At 43.2% G+C, this 18750-nt stretch overlaps 1 protein-coding gene across 1 annotated transcript in view; it reads left to right on the top strand.

Annotated features, from left to right (window-relative positions):
• Positions 1 to 15434, top strand: part of PCBP4 (poly(rC) binding protein 4) — a 59162-nt gene extending 43728 nt beyond the window's left edge. The window contains exons 5-12 of the mRNA XM_015417725.1: positions 1196 to 1312; positions 1757 to 1888; positions 3978 to 4052; positions 5098 to 5142; positions 6192 to 6267; positions 9449 to 9501; positions 11644 to 11813; positions 13526 to 15434. Coding sequence (XP_015273211.1) covers positions 1196 to 1312; positions 1757 to 1888; positions 3978 to 4052; positions 5098 to 5142; positions 6192 to 6267; positions 9449 to 9501; positions 11644 to 11813; positions 13526 to 13829 — 972 coding nt within the window. The 3' untranslated portion in view covers positions 13830 to 15434. The remainder of the gene's footprint in view (positions 1 to 1195; positions 1313 to 1756; positions 1889 to 3977; positions 4053 to 5097; positions 5143 to 6191; positions 6268 to 9448; positions 9502 to 11643; positions 11814 to 13525) is intronic.
• Positions 15435 to 18750: the final 3316 nt, after the last annotated feature.

Here is an 18750-nt window from a genome sequence, read left to right as displayed (position 1 = left end):
CCCGATGTAGATGTTTTAACAGATGCAACCATCTACATTATGTTGTATGCTAATTTGCTGTTCAACCTCTGTCTGCATGTATGAACGGTTAACATCCATTTCAATGTATCTGAGGAAGTGTGTGTGTACACAAAAGCTTATACCTTGAATAAAACTTTGTTGGTCTCAAAGGTGCCACTGGTCTCAATTTTTGTTCTACTGATTCAGACCAACACAGCCATCCACCTGGATCTATATGGAATTCTGGTCATTTTGTACGCAGAAAGCTATTCTGAGGAAATGAGGATCCAGAGAGAAAATGATGAAGACTACATAAGGGAATTTAGCAAGACAGAAGGCTGGGGCAGCATTTCTTTGAAGTTAGCTCATTATTCTCCATAATTTTATATGTCATTTTTAAAGACTGAATACATATCCTTCTAGCTTCCCTACTATTTTATAGTAAACTTAAAGATGAGACCCATATCTCTTACTGAAGAATGTGCTCACATTTCACTGAGTATTAGGGTTGCCAGACCCCAGGTGGAGGTGGGGGTTCCCCCCTGCCAGGCCATGCCCCCAGCCACCAATCAGCTGGCTGGTGGGGAGACTTATCAATAGAAAGAAGAAGACCTAGGCCACATTGCTACAGGAAGTGATGTCATCATGCCAGCTACTTCCGGGTGATTATTTGGTATTTGGACAAAAACTCTGTGGTAGAAGCCGGTTTTACCATAGCTTTTGCCCAGATACTAAAGCATCGCCCAGAAGTTGTGTGTATGATGGTGTCACTTCCTGTGTGATACCAGCAACGTTGTCTAGGTTTTCTTTTTTCTACTGATAAACTCCCCCCATCCCCCGCTGGTTCCCAGGAGAGAATATTGACTACTTTTCAGAGCTTGGTCTGCACAAAACGCAATTTTCTGCACAGGTGTTTTCAGTATAAATGAGGCAGGCTAGCTGCTGCTGCATTTGTCAGCTTCAGCTAAGCACTGATTTGGAGTAAGCATATTAAAAAAAAGAAAATAGCATTGGAAAGTACAAATTGTTACAAGAGGCATAAACTACTATGTTCATATTGGTAAAGGCTTGACTTCCTCTCTGATGATAAATTCACCGTGAGCATCGTTAACTCTTTCGTTTCTCATGACAAGTAATGAAAGTGGCTGCATATCTTCCAGCTAGTATTATTATTCTTCCTGCGTTTGGCTCCTAGAGTACTGCCCGGATCACCATTTCAGAAGGATCCTGTCCAGAACGGATCACCACTATTACAGGATCCACTGATGCTGTTTTTAGAGCTGTTTCTATGATCGCCTTCAAGCTAGAAGAGGTAAGGTAACCACCAGACCCTACCTCTATGCAACACAACAATTGTGACAAATTTCTCATTTCTCCACCATTGGATAAAAACAAAATAAATCGATGGTACTGTATCATATACCCAATTAATACTCCTAACTTTTTTTGGATATCTGGCAATGTGATATGGGTTCTGAGCCTGAATATTCTTAACTGCTTTTCTTAGTCTAGTAGTGATTAGTCGAATAATAATATCAGAGATCTATGAGAGAAGAACCAGAACATTGCAAAGGGAACTCAGCACGGCACTGAGAATCAACTATCTTTGAGCACCTGGTGGAACAAAGGGGCACAACATAGAATTCTATGCACTTGCAAGGGATTGTAGGGAATTGTGATAGGAAGATTGTGGAGAAAGGTGATTGTGATGAATCCATTCTTTAAAGTTCACCCCATTAATTCTGCTTTATTTCAGGACTTGGGGACAGGCCCTGCCAATGGGAGCACTATATCCAAACCACCTGTGACGCTTAGGCTAGTCATCCCAGCCAGCCAGTGTGGCTCGCTTATTGGCAAAGCAGGAGCAAAAATTAAGGAAATTCGAGAGGTGAGGACTTTGGATACCATGAATGAATTATTCCTGTTGCTGCATTCCTCTCTGTCACTTACTTACATGGTCAAGAACACCAGTGTCCATTATATTGTTTTTGGTATAGTGACACTTTTTCATAGTTGGTTTTAGTTCGACTTTACCAGAGTTTCTCTTTTTAAAATACTAAAACGGTGTCCCTCTGTCTGCTGAGCTCTGTAAACTACTCCATTATAGTCTTCTTTCTTCTTAAGCAGGAATTTCAGGTAAACTAGAAGTTTTCTTTTCTGATTTTTTAAAGAAAGTCTGACCAAATTGATTCATTTGTGTTTGGATTAATTTCTGTATAAGGAACTGTGATGTAAGAAGAAGCCCTTAGAGTCTCTGACTAAATGGATTCACTCTTAGCTTTCGCCTCACAGCTCTTAAGAATTATTTCCAAACTTTCTTTTACTTTAATTTTTGGTTGTTTGTTCTTCAAAAACAGTTTTAAAAAACAACAACTTTGTTTTCTGCTGAGGGGGAGTTTACCTCTCAGTGTGTCTGTTGTGGGGAGAGGAACAGAAGGTGATTGTAAGCTGCTCCGAGACTCCTTTGGGTAGTGAAGGGCAGGGTATAAAACCAACTCTTCTTCCTCTCCTTCTCCTTTTCCTCCTCCTCCTCTTCCTTTTAGGTCCCAGTCAGCTATAGCCCTTCCTGGTGACCATGCTAATAAGATGGAAAAACATAGGAAAAGTAGTGCCTTTGACCATTTCCTCAGTAGTGAAATTCCCCACATTGAGGTTTTTAAACTTGTCATCATCATCAGGCAGGGAGAGCACTTAATGATGTGCCCTCCTTTCCTATCACCATGAAGAAGTGGTACCTAGTGACTGGGTATTCATTTTGTTAGGATTAGACTGGCCTACATTTTCTTTCAAACTTTCACCAACATAATTTAGGGGTTGATTTTATATAAATGTTCATGGAACATCCATTTCCAATACTAGAATTATGTAAGAACCGGCAATGTCCTTTCTCAATTGGCTTTGCTATACTTTCTTTCCATTTTTTTCACACTCCCTTTATCCCGGAATTTCACAATTTGTGACCACACCAGCCGTTCCTTCAGTCCTTACTCTCTAAACAGCATCTGTACTCCTTTCCATAGGAACAACCTGTATTTTATCAATTTCTTCCCGTAACTGTTGGTGATTGTAAGCTGCTCCGAGACTCCTTTGAGTAGTGAAGGGCAGGGTATAAAACCAACTCTTCCTCTTCTTCTCCTTCTCCTTTTCCTCCTCCTCCTTTTCCTTTTAGGTCCCAGTCAGCTATAGCCCTTCCTGGTGACCATGCTAATAAGATGGAAAAACATAGGAAAAGTGGTGCCTTTGACCATTTTCTCAGTAGTGAAATTCCTCACATTGAGGTTTTTAAACTGTATGTTATGTAAAATTTTCCACAGTAGACTTTTCCTTACCAGCCACAAACCCGAAGCAAACCGGAAGTTTTCTCCTTCTTACCCTGCATTTTCGGAACTTGCTAAAACTGGGGATTCGAAAAATGCAGGGTAGGAGGAGAAAACTTCGGGTTTGTGCCTGGTGAGGAAAAGTCTACTGTGGAAAATTTCACACAACGCAGTTTTTAAAACGTCAGTGTGGGGAATTTCACAATTTGTGACCACACCAGCCATTCCTCCAGTCCTTACTCTCTAAACAGCATCTGCACTCCTTTCCATAGGAACAACCTATATTTTAACAATTTCTTCCCGTAACTGTTAATGACTGAAATTAGTCAGATTCTGGATTTGGCATTTCATAAACACAGTTCACATCTCCAGGAAGTATTTATCATATCCTATGAGTGCTAAAAATATTTAGGATATAGTGAGTACAATTGACTCCAGGGCTGTATAGCAGTTAGAGTGCCAGATTAGAACTGTGGAAACCTGGGCTCAAATCCCCAGCTGCCATGAAACTTAATGGGGTGACCTTGGGCCAGTTCCTTTCTGTCAGCATACCTTAACTCACAAGGTTGTATGAGGGGAGAATTAATGAATTAAAAATGGGTATTGAGATGGATGGTCTTTCTTAAAAAGCACACTGATTCCTCCTTTGATTTCCTCCAGTCACCACCCAAAGGAGCCACTATTCCCTATCATCCCGGCCTTTCCTTGGCACCAGTTCTCCTCTCAGCCAATCAGGTAAGGGACACATAAACCTCAGGAGATAATTTTCTGTTCAGGTTAAAAGGGGAGGGAACCCACAGCCTTTGGTTCTGGCCTTCCCCCAAAACTTTGTGCATCAAGTACCAATCCAAGCTAGAACGTACCTGAACCACAGGCATCACTCTTTTGTCCCCATTCATGCTTTGCCTTTCTATCCTTCCTCAAAAAAGGCAGAAAAGCAATTGAGTCGGTTAATCTTTATAGAGCAAAAATGGAATCCATGTTTATTGCAGAGAGTCTGTGCTAGAGAATATGCATCCTCTGTATGGCTGCTTCTCTAGGTGCTTGGTGGAGGGAGGTTGGGTGTAATCAGCTTGGGGGGGGGTTGTCCAACTTTCTTAAAAGTTGCTGTCCTTGCAAAATTCTACCCCATCATCCATGATGCATGCAGAGTCAGGCAGAATGAATATTGCTACTCAAGCTGAAGTTCACAGGGGTTAAAAATTAAAACTTGTGTACCCTATGGCCAAAGATGTTATGAGTTGATGCACATGTACAAAAACAATGCAGTACTAAGGGGCTGAATAAAATCAAATTACATCTGTATGCGTTTGTGTATACTATGCATTTTATAGCAAACACATAGCAAATGTATAGCCAATGTGTAGCAAACAAAATATAGCAAATAAAGAAATGGAAGAAAATCTGGTACAGCTGTAAAAGTGTTGCACTAGGATCTGGGAGACCTAGGCTGAGATCCCCACACTTCCATGTGGTCTGCTGGGTGATCTTGGGCCAGTTACACTCTCTCAGCCTGACCTACCTTACAGGGTTGTTGGTGTGAGGATAAAATGGAAGAGGGGAGGCTGATATATGCCACAGAGGAAGGATGTGATAAAAATGTAGTAAATAAAAAAAAAAACCCACGGTGTTTGCTTAGATGTTATTATAGGCTTGATAAAGGAGACGCAGATAGGATTTCTATAGCATCTTTCTTCTATCTGATTTGGTGGTCCTTTCTCCCCTTTCCTGGGAGATTCTTTGGTATGCATATTTAAAATCTTTTTTTTCCCTCTTGCAGGGGTTCTCCATGCAAGGACAGTACACTGGTTTGTCTCAAGCTGAAGTAAGTCCAATATTTCCGCCCAAATGAATATTTGCATGTTGAACTCACACTACTAAGTGGCTCCATACTCAGTTAGGCCTTTGCTAGTAGCTCTTCCAGGCCTTCACCCACCACCCATTTCTCGTGCCTGTTCTCTGTTCTGGGCTTGCAGTCCTGCCTTTTCATTCTGTCCCTCCTGTTATCAAGGGCACAGAGCATGGCAAAGCTCATGATAAAGGGCAATAATACCAGAAAATTTCACTTACTACGTTTATCGTGGCTAGCTTCTGTATTCTTGGGGCCAGTCCATTCTCTAGTACTTGTTCTGTAGGCTGGGGATCCCTTCAGTGTGGTCAGCGTCTATAATAAAGCTGACATTCCTTGGCAGTAAGGGTTCTACAGGTATGGATCACATGCACTTGGATGTTATGAGGCCATCAATTTGGCATGAGAGGAGTACAGGGGGAGCTCAAGAATGTTTCCTGGAAACCTCCACATAACAGGCAGATTGCTGTGATCCTTTTTTCTTTCCAGAATGTACATGATATAGCAATGCAATACATTCTTTAAAAAATATGTGCACAATCTCACTGCTTCTTTTTCTCAAAAGTAAAATTTACCAATTTTCCCAATCACACTTCTCGGCCTTTTGGCTAAGATCATGTGTGTGTAGTCACGTGACGGGCCAAATAAAAAGTGTTTGGAGGTACAGATCTGGCATCCCCGATAATCCGCCAGTTGGTGACTATAGCTGATGGTTGCTATTGAGTTTCTGTCATACATTCCAGTGCCAGCTATCCTGAAGGCTACTGTATCTTCTGTGCTCCCTTGCATGCAGTATTTGCTATCCTCGGTATCCTAAACATGGCTGGATCCATACTGAAGGATCATGCCTCATTGTCAAATGTTACCTACAGCAGTCTTTTGCTCCTTTCTAATGTAGGCAAAGCTAAATGTTTCCTTTGCTCTTGCTTCTCTTGCCAACTAGGCTTAGGTAACTCATCAGCTTCAGCAGGGAGATGGTGAAGCAGAGCTTCCTTTTATTTTGCTAACTTCTTCCTCTTATGCAGGTGACGAAGTTACAGCAGCTTTCTGGGCACCCTGTCTCATTTTCTTCTTTGGGGCAAACACCGTCTATAGTGGCAGGTGAGGAACCTACTACAATCCCTCAGTCAGGATCCATAAACCCACTTAAGCTACCAGAATCCCAACAGGAAAATGAAATCAACCTCAGGGCTAATATCCAGGAGATCAGGGGAAATGTGCTGGTAGTCCCAAAAGTCTCCATTCAAAAGAGACAAGTAATAGTTACAAAGTGGTAAGGAGGAAGATGGAGTCACTGCTTGAGATAACCATATTGATTCTGGCACACTGTTATTAAAAACAAAAGAGTTCAGAATAGATGTTCACCCCAGTGTTGCAGAAGGGAGTGCTGGGCCTCCAAAGAACTAAATAAAATACCAAATCATATGTGTGTGCGGGGGGGGAGGGGTTGTTAGCTTTGTTACTATTTGCCTTTATAAAGTATTAAGTATTAAAAGGCACATAAGAAATATCCAGAAAAGATTAAATTGGGAGTGGGCAATCTGGCATACACACCACCAAGATAGAAGGTGTGGCTGTTTTCTATATTATTAGAACAACAAAAGAATCTGAATGTGTATGTGTGTGTATTTATGCAAAAGGAAGAAGATCCACACCAGTTTGTGCACCAAATACTTGTTAACAGTGCTTACTAAATTCCTTACAAAAATTAATTCAAGAATGTTCAATGGTAAAATTATGGGACATCAAAGGGAACATTTGGAAATGCAGAGTGCTCTATATCCTAAAGGAAAGGACTTTGCCACGCCCAACAATGTTCTTGAAGTCTTTTCAAGGTTTCCCCCCACCCTCCACTTATTGAAAGGGATCTAAGTAGAGGGGAAATTGATGTACAAGCCCATTCATACCCCTTTGGTACTTTGATCTGATTCAAAGCAAAAAAGGAAGATTGGATAATTGGTGGTTGGCCGATAGATGTATGATCTCTAAGGTTAATGATGAACTGAAGACTTACTTGAGAATCAATCTAACAATAGATGTGAACACAACTATTGCTTGGGAACCTTGAAAAGCCTTTTTTGGAGGACAGTATTGTACACAAATGAATTCAAGGAGAAGGGGAAAAGTGATCTATAGGAAATCCAGACTTCGGAAGAAGAGCATAAACAGCAGGCATCAGAAGACTGCTACTTGAAAGTATATGACTAAAGGAAAATTACACTTATTGTAAATAAAAGCACCAGAAGTCAGGCTTTTCTATTATAACCTTTGATTCATGTTTGACTCTTTCCTGATTTTCTTGGCAGCCAATCCACAAGCATGGGAATCAGTTCCCTCCCTATGCATTTTCACAAATGGGGAGTCAGTTTATTTGCTTCCACATATGCTTTAAATAATGAGCACTTTCAAGGGAGGGTCTGTCGTCATCGGTGATGTCATCAGTGGTGTCCCAGCACTTCCCCCTTACTTAAAAAAAAAGCCCTAAAATATCGATGTAATGTTGTATTAACAGTTTAAGCAGGTTCTCCGAATTCCCTGCTTTCAATTTTTTAAAGTAAGTTTCTAGCCCCTTTCCTTGCAGAGATATGCCTTTTCCCTTGTATCTCAGTGAGCAAAAGGGCTTACAGAATTACTTGTTTAAAAAACGAAAGCTGGTAATTTGAGAACCTGTTTAAATTACCATTTACTGCGGTGGCTCAAGTGGTTAAGACGCTGAGCTGCAGGCTGTGGAAGGTCAGTAGTTCAGCAGTTTGAGACACGAGTGTGCCGCATGACGGAGTGAGCTCCCGTCTCTCGTTCCAGCTCCTGCCAACCTAGCAGTTCGAAAGCACGAAATTGCAAGTAGATAAATAGGGACCACTTCGGTGGGAAGGTAACAGCGTTCCGTGCACCTTGTGTTTAGTCATGCCGGCCACATGACCATGGAAACGTCTTCGGACAGCGCTGGCTCTTCGGCTTTGAAACAGAGATGAGCACTGCAACCCTAGAGTCAGACTCGACTGGCTTTCGAGCAAGGGAACCTTTACCTTTACTTTAAATTACCATTACAACACTACATTAATATATTGATCTTTTAGGACCTTTTTATAAAGGAAATAAAAACTGAAACCACTCGTCTTCAGAGCGGGGGGATGAGGGGAGGGAGTGGTTTGATGACGACAACAATTCAGTCATTGAAAAATGGACTGGAGGTAGGTGGGAGAGGACAGGACAAAGAACACCAACAGAAATATTATGCATGAGGAAAAAGCCAACTCAAAATCGGTTTCCAGAAAAAAAGATTAGGGTAAAAGTTTTTTCAAAAGAACCAGGAAAACCCCAGGGAATAACAAAAAAACAAACAAACCTCAAAGTGAAAACTGAAGACATAAAAAATGCGTGCAGAAATCAGGATAAACTGAAAAATATGCGGCTATAACCAATGGAAAAAATGCATGTGGAAAAGCCCAAGATGTAGCAAATGTGTAGCTTGGAGTGCTGAAGAAGGGTGTTATACTAGGAATAAAGAGGTAAATGCTGGTTTTTAAAAAGTGACATCAAAATTCCTTTTTCAGTATTACTCAGAATTATATAATTACAAGATATGTAGTAGAGGGGAAAACAATGAATTGATTCATTTAGCAGAAGGCTATATTGGATGGTGGGTTAGTGGCTCCCAAACGTCTTTATGCATCATCAAGCAACAGTTCTTTTAGCAGTGATCCATTGTATAAAATATCGGGTTCACATGGAACACTATCTTGCAGAAAAGAGACTTTTTAAAAAGTGGATGTTTCTTATAAAGCTGCATCTCTGTGCTAAAAAAAGTAGGTAATGAGTGCATGTTTATCGATTGTCTCCGGAAGGCCCTAGGGTTATTCCCTATAGCATTAGAAGAGCAGCATTAGCCAATGGGAATCTCCTCACCCAGCTGGAGGAGGGTGGGGATGGGCTCCCTCTGTCTGGAATTCTACAGGGACTGTCTAAAATTAGTCCAGTGTAACGTGACCTACACTAAATGACATAAAACAAAAGCCTCTTCTTGGAGCTGCTGATAGTTTTTCAGTAGCTGGGAATCTGTCCAATCCCTCCAGAGTCCTCCCTGCTCTTTCCATGCTTTTGTGCTTGGAAAAAAGTCTCTGGAGGCTGGACATCTTGCTTCTGCTGTGCCCTGTGAGCCCATCAGCCTAGTCCCCCTCCTTTTGGGAAGGCAGGATTTCAAAAGGTTAACTCAGGCAGTCGCCAGGCAGGAGGGGACAGAAGAGCCCGTCATACTGTATTTTCTTCTTCTCTGGCTTTTCAGGATTGGACACAAATTCTCAGAGCAGCTCTCAGGAGTTCCTGATTCCCAATGATGTAAGTCAAGTTTTGGTGCAAGTGACCAAGTTGGTTTGTTGGGCTTTTTAAGTGGTACGTCGCAGCTGTGTACACTGCAGTGTGATACTTTCTGATGTAAACTAGTGTGGAAGCTTTCTGTGGTGAAAGTCAGATCCTTACACACCACAGGCCCATACTGTTCCACTGCCTTACATTCACAAATATCACTAGAGGGTGGCTTCATTCCTACAAAATTCAAATCTTTAAACTTCTTGATGTAGACACCTATTCAGTGGCCAGTATCTGCCTCGTAAAAGGAGCTAACACCACTGAGTCCTGGCATATATGTGTGATGTAACGTCTTGATTTGAGAGGGACAAACTTTAGCAAAACCCCAAGTTGTCTTCACTCATCCTCAAAAAACTCCGGATTCAAGGCCCACTGTCTTCAATCCAAATAGGAGAGATGTGTGTTCTTTACATAATTATAATTTGACAATAAGGTTCGCATGAAATCATATGAAACTTCCTTATGCTTAGTCAAACCATTGGTCTATCAAGGTCACTAATGCTTACCCTGACAAGCAGTGGCTCTCCAGGAGACTTAGGAAGAGGTCCTTCATGAGGCTTACTGTGTGCATGCGTAAAGTGCTGTCGAGTTGCTGGGGACCCCAGCAGGGGGCTTTCAAGGCAGGTGAGAAGCAGAGGTGGTTTGCCATTGCCTTCCTCTTCAGAGTCTTCCTTGGTGGTCTCCCTTCCAAGTACGGACCCTGCTTAGCTTCCAAGATTGGGCTATACCATGTTGCCTTCCCTCCCACATGATACTTATTACCTGTTCTTTTTAACTGGTAGTGGCAGGGGTCGAACCCTGGGGCTTTCTGTGTAGTGTTGCCAGGTCCTTCCAAGTCCCCAGCGGGGGACTTTGGGGGACGTGACTGGAGGGAGCGGGGACGTCCCCAGCTTGATGTTGAGGGCCCTTTAAATCTTGCAAGGGGGGGGCTGGGTGGTCACTCTTGGGGGCGGGGCTTCCCCCCCCCCCTCCAGCCAGCTGGCTGGCTGCAGGAAGAACCCCCCCAAATCAGAAGCTCAACAACTGAGCCACACATAGCCCATTGTTAAAATTGCTAACTTTTATACAGACCCTTCTCCTGGCCTTTTAACATGCAGATTATTAAAAAGACAAAACCTTTCATATCAAATAAATGATGGGGAAAACAAGGCTAATAGAAAGGGGGTGGGGGCTGTAGTGGGTAGTCCTCCGAAACAGAGGATCAGCAGAGAGAAGAAAAGGCTTCAGACTTTCTCCCCCGCACCATGTGAACTACTCTTTGCTCTCTGTGCATCTATGAGCTACAGCCCAGAAAGGGTGAATATGCCACACCACTAGAGAGAGGAATGTGCTAGAGTTTCTTGTGCCCCCACACAGTTAGTCCAGCTGCCAACATGCAGCCAGGCACACAGCAGTCTCTGTTGTGTAATCTCAGAAGGCAGGAAACAAGTGGGCAGACAGCAGCACTGACCTTTATTCTGCTCCCCAGCTCCAGATGAAAACTGAAAAACGTTCTCAAGGTCTTTATTGGGGGAGGGAGGGGGGAGGAGGAGATTGGATTTATACCCCGCCCATATTAACAAAACCCAGTTCCTGCCTGCCACAGTGCGGTGGAAACCAGGAACTGCATGACCCAGTTAATGTTTTTTCACCCACCGGCCCAAGACTCAGGGACAAATTCACAACAAAGATGCTTTCCCTGCTGTATCTAATTCTTGGGTTTAGCCTGTGGTTCAAGGTGCCACTCCTGGACGTACCCATATGCTGACATGATTGATCCCATATTATTGCTGCTGTGTTGAGTATTATGTTTAGTACCTCACTCAGACATAAGGATCGTTGGTTCAACCTTCACAAGGCCTGGCTCAGAATTAGGCCTTGCATAACAATTCATGTAACAGGCAGTTTTCTACTACATTGTGTTGAGTTATTCACCTGTTTCTTAAAAATACTTTTAATACTTGACTGCTTTTTGCATTTAGGATGCGTTTCTATAAGTATTTCTATTAACACCAAATGAAGAACAACTTTTTCAAAGAAAGAATGTGTGGCTAGCCCGTGTTGAGTTCCTAGGCCACAAAGGGCCCAGTGGCATTCTTTCCCAAAGGTTTATGTTTCCTTTCTCATTCCCAGCTCATAGGCTGCATAATTGGCCGCCAGGGCAGCAAGATCAGTGAGATCCGGCAGATGTCTGGAGCACACATCAAGATCGGGAATCAGACTGACGGCTCTGCTGAACGTCATGTGACCATCACAGGCACCCCAGTCAGCATTACTTTGGCTCAGTACCTCATCACAGCCTGGTAAGAGCCATTATGACTGCTGGGGGGCAGGGGAGGAACTCAGCACTTGTCCAGGCCTATGGAAGGTAGCTCCTTTGTGCTAATACTCAAGCCATGGGGCTTTTAGATGGACTATTCTGTGAGAATCAAGTGGGGATATCTTGCCATGTTGGATGAATTGTTTGTTTGCAAACACTCTACCTATTGCTTCATAGTGGGAGGGTAATCATGCAGTGTTTCTGTTGCTCCTTTACTAGCCTTTCACACTGTCTTTCTTTGACTCAGATGAAATCCTCCAAGCCTTGTTGCTCTTATGAGCACACATCACGTTAATACCGTTAGCTACAATGTTCTGGGCAGAATTCATCCTGAGCTGGCGCCACATATTTCCTTTGCAGCTGAAAGCCATAGAAACACCGCTTCATTATATGCAGGAATTTCTGTGTAGCATTAAGCATGTGGAACTGTTTTATGTAACCTAAGAGATCATCATAGTTAGATGGTCAGAAATACGTGATTACTTTAAGCTGGTATTTGCATGGTGCCTATTTAGCCTGGACAAATTGGAGTCATCCATTTTTCGCAATTACTTCCATTAGAGGGAGAAAGCTGCAAGCACAGTGCCAGATGATAATTCAAGGATGCACTGAAAGGCTTTCTAAAGGCAGAACTGCACATTACGTCTTTGTATAGACCTTAAAGGGGGCTTGTAGGAGGAGCGGGGCATCTTAACCCTCCCCACTAAAAGGAGGGGGAAACTAATAACCCCGGAACTCCGGTCAGTGGTTGAAGTGTTTGCATGTTCAAGGAGCTAAACTAAGTGTGGATAAAGCTCCTGAAACAGAATTTGAAAATCCTTTATTTCCTTCTGGGATTAGTAAACAGATAAACAGTAGCGTGGATGTTCTTTCTGGAAGGTACAGCTCAAATTTCTGCACAGAGAAGTACAGCGAATGACCCAAGAAACCTAGGAGGCATGTGTGGCCCAAATGCCATGAAAAACTATGATTGTGTAAACACGGGTTCCTTTGAGACGTTGTAGAACCAATCCACACATGATGTTGGGGATCTGTTTTCAGATTCCCATTCCCATATTGAGTAGCAGAAAGCAGGTACAGTTGGCGGGAGGGTGGGCTACTACCTCTTCCCCCAATGCCATTTCCCTGATTGGAACCTCCCTGCCCATGCTACTTGAAGCCCAGTAGAGGGGAAAAAAGCCAGCCGTGGTGCATGTCAGCCTGTGGGCTGCTCAGTTAAATGTCTGTGGATCCAAATGCAGGTCCTCAGCATTGTGCATGGTTTGACCCTTCAGAACCTGCCCACGACTAAACCTTGACTATCTAAATATGCCCTGAGTATACCACACTCAGTACAACATGGCAGAGGTTCTCCAAAACTCTTCAGAGCAGATGGTCCAAAAGGGGAGGGGCTTTGGGGAGAGAAAAGTACCTGAATGCCAAAATTATATAGACGACCAGCTCCAGTCTTTCTGTGTGCCTGTTCTCTTGCACATGTCTTTTTGCATGACAGTGTAAATACATATCCACATGGTGTGCATATGTATAATCATTACGCAAATTGTACCTATAAACCCAACTCTATGTTTCTGTGTGTAAGCTTGTACGTGCCTACTTCAGTGCATATACATCCAAGTATATGTCCATACATGTCTGCATTTACATAAATGTGTGTGCATGCACAGATCTCATTCTCTCTCCCTTCTTGTTCTTCAGTTTAGAGACGGCCAAATCTACCTCCCAGACGCCTCCCGTTGACCTCGGCATGACCTTCTCCCAGCCCCTCACTCCTTCACCAGCCCCAACGCTGACAGCAGTGGCTGCTCCTCCCCCAGCCTTGCTTGGTGCCCCCTATGCTATCTCCCTCTCCAACTTCATCGGCCTGAAACCCATTCCCTTCTTGACTCTGCCCCCTTCCTCAGCCACGGGGCACAATGGCAGCCTTGCCCCCTACACGCCCAAGATCTCCACAGCCAATGCCACAAAGAAGGCTGAGAGACAAAAATTCTCCCCATACTGAAACAGGAGCATGGGCTTTGTTGGGGGCAGAGAAGGGAAACCTCTAGGGATCCTCATGTTCTTTGCAATAATGCCATCAGCACTGGTTCAGTCCGAAGTGAGACTACAAGGGGAAAGACTAAGCGATATGTGAGGAGAAAAGCCATGTGTAGGAAATCGGGAGGATGGGAGAAAAAACAACCTGGACAACTGTTAAGAGCAGTGATAGTCAGGGGTCGGACTGGGAACTGGTTCTTCTCCATAGATTACACCTGACACTGGCTAAGGAGATGTTTATGGTAGGTAGCACCACCTCAGTCTCATGCTTTTACCTCTGTTGAGCAACTGCTGCCCCACACTAGAAAGTATTGTCTTCCTTTGCCCTCCATAAATGTCCTCTGAGAAGAACTTTACACCATCTTCTTTCCCGTGACTTAAAGAAAAGTTATCCCCCCCCCCGCCTCCAGTTCTTTGTACTATACTGAAGGAACTGGTGATCTTGTGAATTGTCCCATCTTGATTGTGGTAGTAGATGGAGCTTGCTAGACCTTTAGTGACAACACTAGAGGATATACTGTGCTGCTGTTTCTCATGCATTGCATTTTTAAGGTCAGAACTGGGAAAGGGGTTTGATTGTATAGAACTGGAAGCCATGTAGGACCTAGAAATGATGAGACATTCTAATATGAAGAGAAGTACCATGATGGAAGAAAGACAGGCGATAAATCAGTAACTAATATGAAGCCAGCCAGGTCTTATAGATGGATAAGGAGATGGATGGGAAGTTTTTAAAACTGTGCATCAGCCCTCAACATCATGCAGAATTTGGAGTTATTATGCTTCCTCCTGAGAGACTGCTAGCATTGGATTCACTTTCATCTTCTGTTCCCTTCTAGCAGACAGGGACTAGCACTGCAAACACACAGATCTGTCTGGGTCATTCTTGTGACTTTCCGAGTTTAAAAAATTGAACACTGACTACTTATAAATATTCCTGGCCTATACCTGGGCTAAAATCTCCAGCACTGGCTACCTGTCAGCTGGTCATCTTATAGGAGAGTGACATGTTCTGCCAAGTTTTGGCAACCCACCGTGTTTTGCTGTCTGTCATATCTCAGGAACTCTGTTCTTCTCATATATTTTGGCAGGACCTGTAATATCCGTCATGCCAATAAAGCATGTTTGAATTTATTGCTTTGCTCTTATGGTCTGATGTCTACAATGATTTTTGTTCCTGTTCCTTTAGTGACTCCACTCAGTAAATTCTGCCACATTTTGTTCTCTGGAAAAGTTCCCTATTACCATAAAGGCACTCCTAGATGGAACAAGCCCACATGAGCAGAAAGAGGATACCCTGAAACTTCAGGCTGAGACAGATGCCCATCCTAATGACTTCTAATTGAAGTCACTGTATGTCTGACACTTCCACTGGTGGCATTTTGTCATCATGATATTGGTGATCCAGCCATGCATAAGGGGAGACCACATGATACATGATCTTCTTGATACATGTCGTCATCATTTTGTGTGATTTTTTTTGCAGAATTGATATGTACAACTGGAAATCCAGATTTTTGAGGGCATATGGATTGACTCAGTAAAGGAAGCCATGGCCCTCAGTTTGCTAGACCTAAGCAAGGCTCAATGATAGGACATTTTGGAGGACATTAATTCATAGAGTCGCCATAAGTCCAAAGCAACTTGATGGCACTTAACACACACACACACACACACAGACACACACACACACACATGTTTGTGTGCACTAAATCAGGAAAATATGTATGTTGGGCTCCTTTTTGTAGCAGGAACTCCTTCTACATATTAGGCGACACAGCCCTAATGTAGCCGATCCTCCAAGAGCTTACAGTAGCCCCTGTAAGAAGAGCTCTCTGTAAGCTCTTGGAGGATTGGTTACATTAGGGGTGTGTCGCCTAATATGCAAAGGAGTTCCTGCTACAAACAGAGCCCTGCCTGATGTTGCCCTATTCACACAAAATGGCCATCATGCCCATTGGAAGGACTGAGGGTAGCATACTATGCAAGGCTGGAACATCAACATTTGAATGACTGAAGAGGACTCTCGAGAAGCTGTTATCCCAAAATCATATAACTCACATTGCTATGTTCAGTAATTGTCCAAATAACTTAAACATAACATAGCAAAAGACTCTATGGCCAGTTTCCTAGCTGGTATAAACCAGTTATAGCTCCACTTAAGTGGGACAGTGCCAGCTGATATAAACCATCATATTGGATTTCTTCAGTTAATTAATTGTAAACACTTATTTGTATAGGGCATTAAATGGATCATGACTGTTGGCTCTTGTCCTGCCCATCGGTCAACCAATTGGCTCCCCATGATCAAAGGCTATCTGCCCAGTGGTGTGCGATCCAAATGCAATGCCCCCTCCAACATTCTAAATTTCACAAAATGAGTAAATGTGCTTAATTTATCTCATTTTGCATACTTCATTCTGCCTTTTTGTATTTTGCATAATATATTCAGGTTTGCTAGTCAAGAGAAAAGCAAAGACACTGAAGCCCTGCCTCAGTCACTGAAATCTTACCCAGCTATCTCTAGTTTCTGAAATTTCAGCAGACATCAGCCACACACTTTCAGGCATGTCTTTATACCCCTAAGGGCTAGATGTTTAATTTGTCTTTTACAATAAAAGCTAAGATTCTCAGGAAGCTGAGTTCTGCATCCACTACCCCATTCTGTACTCCTGTGGAATCATATCAGATACTCAGCTCTTGGTTACCGTACAAAAGTTGGAAAAGAAAGTTAATACAGGTTGAAGAAAGGGGCAAATGTTGGTGGAATGTTGACCTTAGTAACAGGTTTGCAGAGGTTCAAAGGCAAGTAAATCTTAATTTCTAATTTGCCCTCAACTACAAATCATCTATTCCACTTTAGGCATTGATCACTTGTAATTAAAGAGTTGCACCCAGTAACTGAGGCCATGCTATTGACTGGTGGGACTCACGGATCACCTATTCCTATGGCATCACTTGATGTGCCCCAGCATTTTGATTCCACAAGGAAAGGGTGGAGACAAGAATTCCTCCTTTGGCATGCAAGTCCAACCACCTGGCTGGTGCAAATGTATCTGTTTCCCTTCATCACTCACTGGCAAAAAGTTCCCATCCTTTTTCTGTGTGTGCGTGCGTGCTGCTCTAAAGGACTTCCCTCCCCATACCTGATGATCCCTATTTTGGCTTGTCTTTGAAAATGCTGTACATATAAATCTATTTTTTTCTCCTTTGTAACTTATCACTGTTTTAATAAAAATGTAAACTTTGTCAACTCAGCAGTATTGTGATTAGAATTTTGTATGTCTGAATCAGGCCAACAAAGCCAGACATTTATAAGATTATTACAAAGGAAGGGGAAAGACCTCTTTTTTTTTTTACTGGCAGGGCTACTGGATTTTTAATGGTCGCACATCAGGCAGAAAACCACCAGATTCATGCATCGCACGCTAGAGAAAGGTTCACCTGCTGAATTTCTGTTTGGTGTGGAAAAGGGACTCCTGCCAGGCAAATTGCAGTCACAGCATGACACTCTGAAAGAAAAACAAACAATCCTCTTAACATTATTATTGAGTGGACATCACATAACCATTTTCTAAATAAATATTTTGCCAAAAGGACCCCAAAGAAAATGAAGCCCATCTTCCTGCTATATGATGGGATCACACTGGATCTAAACTCCCGTAAGTCATCAGGGCGTAGGGGCTGATCTATTATTGCTTGTTTATCACAATTGTATCCACCATTCTTCCAAGTAGCTTGGGGTGATACGCATGTACAGTGAGGTTGGTTAGGCTGCAAAATCACTGACTGGCTCAAGGTCAAACACTAAGTTAAAAGGCTGAGTAGAGATTTAAGCCCATGTCTCTTCAGCTGTACTCCAGCAGCCTTCTCTACTACCCTGTATTGGTTTAGAGCCACTGATCTCATGGTTAATTGACATTGCTAAAATTCATAAGAATCCCTCTGCCCACCTTGTTTGGAACTACTGCAACCCAATTTGGCAGCTATCAAGCCGGGTGGTTCAGGAATATGTAAGCTGCTTGAACTACATGGCTGGAAATTTTATACCTGACTTCGAGCTCTGTGTTGTGTCCCCCCAGTGGCACGGGGGCTGCTCCTTCCCTCTTTTTGGGATAATGTGAGAAACTTTAAGCTATGTGAGAGAACCTCACATTGTGGCTCCTACCTCTGCTAGTGTCGTCACTCTAAAGAAGAAGAGTTGGTTTTATACCCCGTTCTTCACTACCTGAAGGAATCTCAGAGCGGCTTACTATCTCCTTCCCCTCCTCTCCCCATAACAGACACCCTGTGAGATAGGTGGGGCTGAGAGAACTCTGAGAGAACTGTGACTGACCCAAGGTCGCCTAGCTGGCTTCATGTGGAGGAGTGGGGAATCAAACCCAGCTCTCCAGATTACAGTCTGCCACTCTTAACCACTACACCAAGCTGGTTCTCTGGGAACTGGATTAACACTAGTATGAAGACAAGGAGCTGTGGCATGCATAGGGTGATCCCTGTAGCCCAGGGCTGTTAATGTTACCCAACAATGTTGGAAGAAAAAAAGTACCACTGGGGCAATGTTGGAAGGAAAAAGTACCACTGGGGCAATGTAATAACTCTGCCCTAGTGACCCAGGTGTTGTTCTTCAATTGCCAAAAAGGGATGTGTATGTTATGGAATGGAGCTCTGGTGTGTGTGTGGGTTTAAATCTTTTCCATATGGTACACCTCCAGTCAGAAATCCCCCCACCCCCAAGGGAAGTTCCAGAGGGAAGAAGATAAGCTTAATATCGTCCCTAGTCACATGGGAGATTTTGGCCCGGGAGAGGGACAGATCGGGGGCGCAGCAAATGGGCGCAATCTCACCGCAACATCTGGGAAGCGGCGCACACCCGTCCCCGATCC

This window comes from Gekko japonicus, unplaced genomic scaffold, assembly GCF_001447785.1.
Source record: "Gekko japonicus isolate JY-2015 unplaced genomic scaffold, Gekko_japonicus_V1.1 scaffold97, whole genome shotgun sequence".
Taxonomy (NCBI): Eukaryota; Metazoa; Chordata; class Lepidosauria; order Squamata; family Gekkonidae; genus Gekko; species Gekko japonicus.
Note: the sequence above shows the minus strand (reverse complement) of the source record. Positions and strands in the feature narration are given on the sequence as shown.